The sequence below is a fragment of the Manacus vitellinus genome, unplaced genomic scaffold, assembly GCF_001715985.3.
Source record: "Manacus vitellinus isolate BGI_N305 unplaced genomic scaffold, ASM171598v3 scaffold_82_pilon, whole genome shotgun sequence".
NCBI classification, from domain to species: domain Eukaryota; kingdom Metazoa; phylum Chordata; class Aves; order Passeriformes; family Pipridae; genus Manacus; species Manacus vitellinus.
Genome location: NW_021940828.1, coordinates 1,924,929 through 1,929,691, shown reverse-complemented (window position 1 = coordinate 1,929,691; position 4,763 = coordinate 1,924,929). Strand labels below are relative to the sequence as shown.

At 51.9% G+C, this 4,763-nt stretch overlaps 1 protein-coding gene across 1 annotated transcript in view; it reads right to left on the bottom strand.

The window, feature by feature from the left end:
• Window positions 1-1,928: 1,928 nt before the first annotated feature.
• ELP3 (elongator acetyltransferase complex subunit 3) overlaps window positions 1,929-4,763 on the bottom strand; it is a 99,817-nt gene continuing 96,982 nt past the window's right edge. The window contains exon 14 of the mRNA XM_029964882.1: window positions 1,929-2,317. Coding sequence (XP_029820742.1) covers window positions 2,241-2,317 — 77 coding nt within the window. The 3' untranslated portion in view covers window positions 1,929-2,240. The remainder of the gene's footprint in view (window positions 2,318-4,763) is intronic.

Below are 4,763 nucleotides of genomic sequence, written 5' to 3'. Positions count from 1 at the left end.
GGAGCAATGCTTAATTTAAGGAATTCCTGAATCCCAGGGTATATCCATGTACTGGTCTTTCAAGCCATGAGAGGAAACTCGGTGTTTTCCAGTCAGAGAATCCCAGGATGGTTTGGGTGGGGAGGGACTTTAAGGATCATCGCGTTCCAACCCTGACGCCTCCCGCTATCCCAGGTTGCTCCAAGGGAATTCAACCTTTCCTTGGACACTACCAGGGATCCAGGGGCAGCCACAGCTTCTCTGGGAATTCCAGCTCGTGCCAGGGCCTCGATTTTCCCACGATTACAACCAAACTGAAACAAAGGAGGGAAGGATTATAAATCCAAGTGGGATCTGCAGGATCTGGGAACCGTCGGAGCTGGACTGTTCCCTCTCCTCCTGTCCCTTGTTCCCTGGGAATTGGGGACCTTCCACCCCCTAAAACTTCCTTCCAGGGGATTGTGGAGAGCTGGGACAGTGCCAGGATGGCACAGAATCCTTAGGGATGGTTAAGGTTGGAAAATCCCTCCGGGATCACGGAGTCCAACCATTCCCAGCACTTCCAAGGCCACCCCGGATCCGTGTCCCCAAGGGCCACATCCACAGGGATTGGAAATCCCTCCGGGAATGGCGACTCCAGCCCTGCCCTGGGAAGTTCATTCCAGTGCCTGACAGCCCTTTCCGTGTGGGAATCATTCCCAATATCCCACCTGGCACAACTGGAGAGCAGTGGGGTTCTGCCAGCAGCTCCCCGGGGCAGAGCTGGAATTCTTCCCATGGTTTGGGGAAGCAAAATCCTGCAGGACTCACCTTGTTCTTCGTCCCTCGTCACCGTTGCAAGGCCCAACATGGAAATTCGGGATCTTCCCAGCCCCAGGTTTCATTTCCAGAGGCCTGGGATCAGGCCAGAGCTCCGGATCCTGTTGGGTTTTAGGGGCAAATCGTGTTTCCTTGGCTTTGTCCGTGTTTTGAGCGGTTGGAAAAGGTCTCGTGGGAATAAATGACCTCGTTCCACCATGAGGAGGAGGAAGAGGAGGAAAAGGAGGATTCCTTCCCTCTGGAATTCCTCCTCCTGCTTTAAATCTGACCTTCTGGTTTGGGAATCAACAGCTGGGCTGTGCTTTTCCCTCCCCAGCCCTTCCCCCAGTATTCCCTAATAACTTTATTCCCATTATTTTGCCCTCTCCAGCAGGGACAGGTGGATGCCGTGAGCGCCTTCCCCCCTGGAATTCCTCCTGCTGTTAATCCCATCTCCAAGCCATTGGAAAAGCTTCTGGAATGTTCTTGCCAGGGGTCATTTATTCCACGAGCCATGGCTGGATTTCCAGCCCTATCTTTGGTTGGAATTCCGGAAAAAAGAGGTGGAGCAGGTCAGAGATCCCAAACTTCCCATCTGGGAAAGGCACCGTGGGCAGCTGCTTCCCAAATCCTGGAATCCCGGATGTCCAAGGGCTCCCACCCGCCCTGGGGATCCTGGGCCGGGAGTGGGGAGGAAGAAGGTGCTGGAAGGAGCTTTGATTTGATCATTCCCAAGGGAATTCTTGGAAAAGGCAACTTGGCCCCCTTTTCCCGAGCAGGACCAGGAGGAGAATCCGGGGATCCAGAGGGATGTGATGGGGATCAAACCCTCCCCAAAGCCCAGCCCTGCTGTTGGATGAAGGGGAGGGACGTGGGAACAGCCAGGAAAGATCCTCCATGGGCAGAATCCCGCTGGGATGAGAGAGGGAGACATTCCAGTATCCCCATCCTGATCCCATTGGAAAGAGCTCCGAGAGTCCCTTCCAACCTCTGTTATTCCAGGAAACTCAGCTTAAGTTTTAATCCCAGCTCTTACCCAGCAGAGGTCTCAGCTCCCAGTCCTCGTGGTCTCCCAGGAAAAGGATCAAACTTGGGAATTCTTGGGATGGACAGAAGGAGGGGAAAGAAAAACACGGCACAAACAAGGGAGCCCAGGGAAAGAATTTTATTGGGATTGCAGGAAAAAAACCCCACGGGATTTTAATGGCAGGAAAAGCCCCTCCAACAGCATCCCAAAGGAGGTGGTTCCGGACATCTGGAACATTCCTGACCTCTCCGGGGAGGAAAATCCATGGAATCCATGGAATCAGGGAATATCCGGAGCTGGAAGGGACCCACCAGGATCTCCAAGTCCAATCCCATCCTATTGCTGGAAGCAAATCCTTGGCATTGGCGGCTTGACTCGGGGCTGATTCCCGGGATAGGCATCGTCTCCCGCTCCTCCTCCCGGATCCGCCGGAGCATCATTCCAACCTTTTCACCATGTAGGGCCCTTCCAGCTCGTAGCCGATCTTCCTGTAGTAATTCCTCGTGCCGACACCTGGGAGAAGAGAAGGGACAACACGGATGAATCCCGTGGGATGGCAAAAGGACCGGAGGAGCTGGAGCTTCCAGGCAGGAGCCGGAGCGGGGGCGGACTAATTAGGGCGCTAATTGGGGTGATTTTCCGGCAGGAACAGCCGCTCCTTTGTCTGGAGAAGGAGAGGGAACGCTTGGATCCAGGATCCAACAAAACCCCTGGCACAGCTGTGGGATCGTTGCCGGGAGCTGAAGGGCCCGACAGCCCCCGGAGCCACTTCCAAGGGCTCCTGGGAAAGAGGGATCCAATTTCCTCATCCCGCTCTCCTGAGGACTCTTCCCTCTCCTGCTGCCGCCGGGAGATCCCGCGGAAGGCGCAGGATCCCGCAGTTCCCGGGATTCTGCGGTACGGCAGCAGGATTTGGGGTAAAACGGTAGGATTTTGGGATAAAACTGGAATTTGGGGCAAAACAGCAGGATTTTAGGGTAAAGCAGCAGGATTTTGGGGGTAAAGCAGCAGGATTTTGGAGTAAAACAACAGGATTTTAGGGTAAAGCAGCAGGATTTTGGGGTAAAAATGGGATTTTAGGGTAAACCAGCAGGATTTGGGGTAAAACTGAGATATGGGGCAAAAGAGCTGGATTTTGGAGTAAAGCAGCAGGATTTGGGATAAAACTGGAATTTGGGGCAAAACAGCAGGATTTTGGGGTAAAGCAGCAAGATTTTGGGGTAAAAATGGGATTTTAGGGTAAACCAGCAGGATTTGGGGTAAAACACCAGGATTTTGGGGTAAAGCAGCAGGATTTTAGGATAAAGCAGAAGGATTTGGGGTAAAACTGGAATTTTAGGGTGAAACACCAGGATTTTAGGGTAAAGCAGTAGGATTTTAGGGTAAACAAGCAGGATTTAGGATAAAAGTGGGATTTTGGGCAAAAGAGTAAGATTTTGAAGTAAAGCAGCAGGATCTGGGGTAAAACTCGGATTTTAGGGCAAACCAGTAGGATTTTGGGGCACAGCAGCAAGATTTTGGGGTGAAACTGTGATTTTAGGGTAAAACACCAGGCTTTTGGGGTAAAAATGAGATTTTAGGGTAAAGCAGCAGGATGTTGGAGTGAAGCAGCAGGATCTGGGGTAAAACTGGGATTTTAGGTCCCTTCCAACCCAACCCATCCCATGGTTCCTTTCTCATTCCAAGGAAGCGGAAGACGACAAGAACTCTTTCCTGATAATTAATTATTAGGAATATTATTAAGAATTAATAATTCTCGAGGACTGACGAGCAGGTTTCGAGCAGAGGAAGGAAGGAGAGGAGCTCTGATCCCCCCTGCCTGGATGGGAATCCAAGGGAAAGCCTTTTGGGATCATCCCTCATCACAACGGTCTGGCCCAGAAGGGGCCATGGCAGAATCCGGCCCAGGAATCCCCCTCCCGACTGGCCTGGTTTTTCACTGGAACATTTACACCTCAACATCAATTAAATAAGGATTTTAAGCCTGGCTTAAGCAGGGGAGAGAGGGAAGGGGCCACAGGACAGGCTTAAAAAGAGTTCTGGCCCAGAGGGGCCCCATAAATCCCTTTCCCGCCTCAGCCCTGCCGCATCCCGAGTATCCCACGGGATTCCTTCCCGGCTCAGTAGGCTCAGGACTAAGTGAAAACGAGGCTGTTTTCGGGATCATTAAAGCCCAACTGAGAGTCCATAAATTCCCACGGCACAGGCAGGGAACTGTTGGGCTGAGCCAACAGCAGGGACTCAACTCCACACAGGCAGCTCCGGAATCTTCCCCGGAGACGCGCAGTTGTGCCTCCCAGATTCCTTCCCCCTCCAGATATTCCAGGTCTGCTCCTGAGTGTTCTGAGCTCCAAATATTCCAGGGCTGCTCCCAAGCTTTCCAAAATCCAAATATTCCAGGTCTGCTCCTGAGTGTTCTGAGCTCCAAATATTCCAGAGCTGCTCACGAGCTTCCCAAACTCCAAATATTCCAGGGTTGATCTGCTCCTGAGTTTTCCAAACTCCAAATATTCCAGGGCTGCTCCCAACTGTTCTGAACTCCAAATATTCCAGGGTTGACCTGCTCCTGAGTTTTCCAAACTCCAAATATTCCAGGTCTGCTCCTGAGTGAACTCCAGATATTCTAGGACTGCTCCTGAGTGTTCTGAGCTCCAAATATTCCAGGGCTGCTCCCAAGTTTTCCAAACTCCAAATATTCCAGGATTTATCTGCTCCCAAGTGTTCTGAGCTCCAAATATTCCAGGAGTGTTCTGAACTTACCTCAATTCATGTGCCAGCTGCAGTTTTGGCCACAGCAAAGCCTCTTCCAGGTTTTTGGGGTTTTTTTGGGAGTAAACACCTGGATCAGTGGGAAAAGGAGCCCTGGATAATCTGTGGGATCCCTGGTGAGTGGGGATTGTCCTTCAAGGATGCTCCATCCCTGGAAGTGTCCAAGGGCAGTTTGGATTCCCTTGGAGCA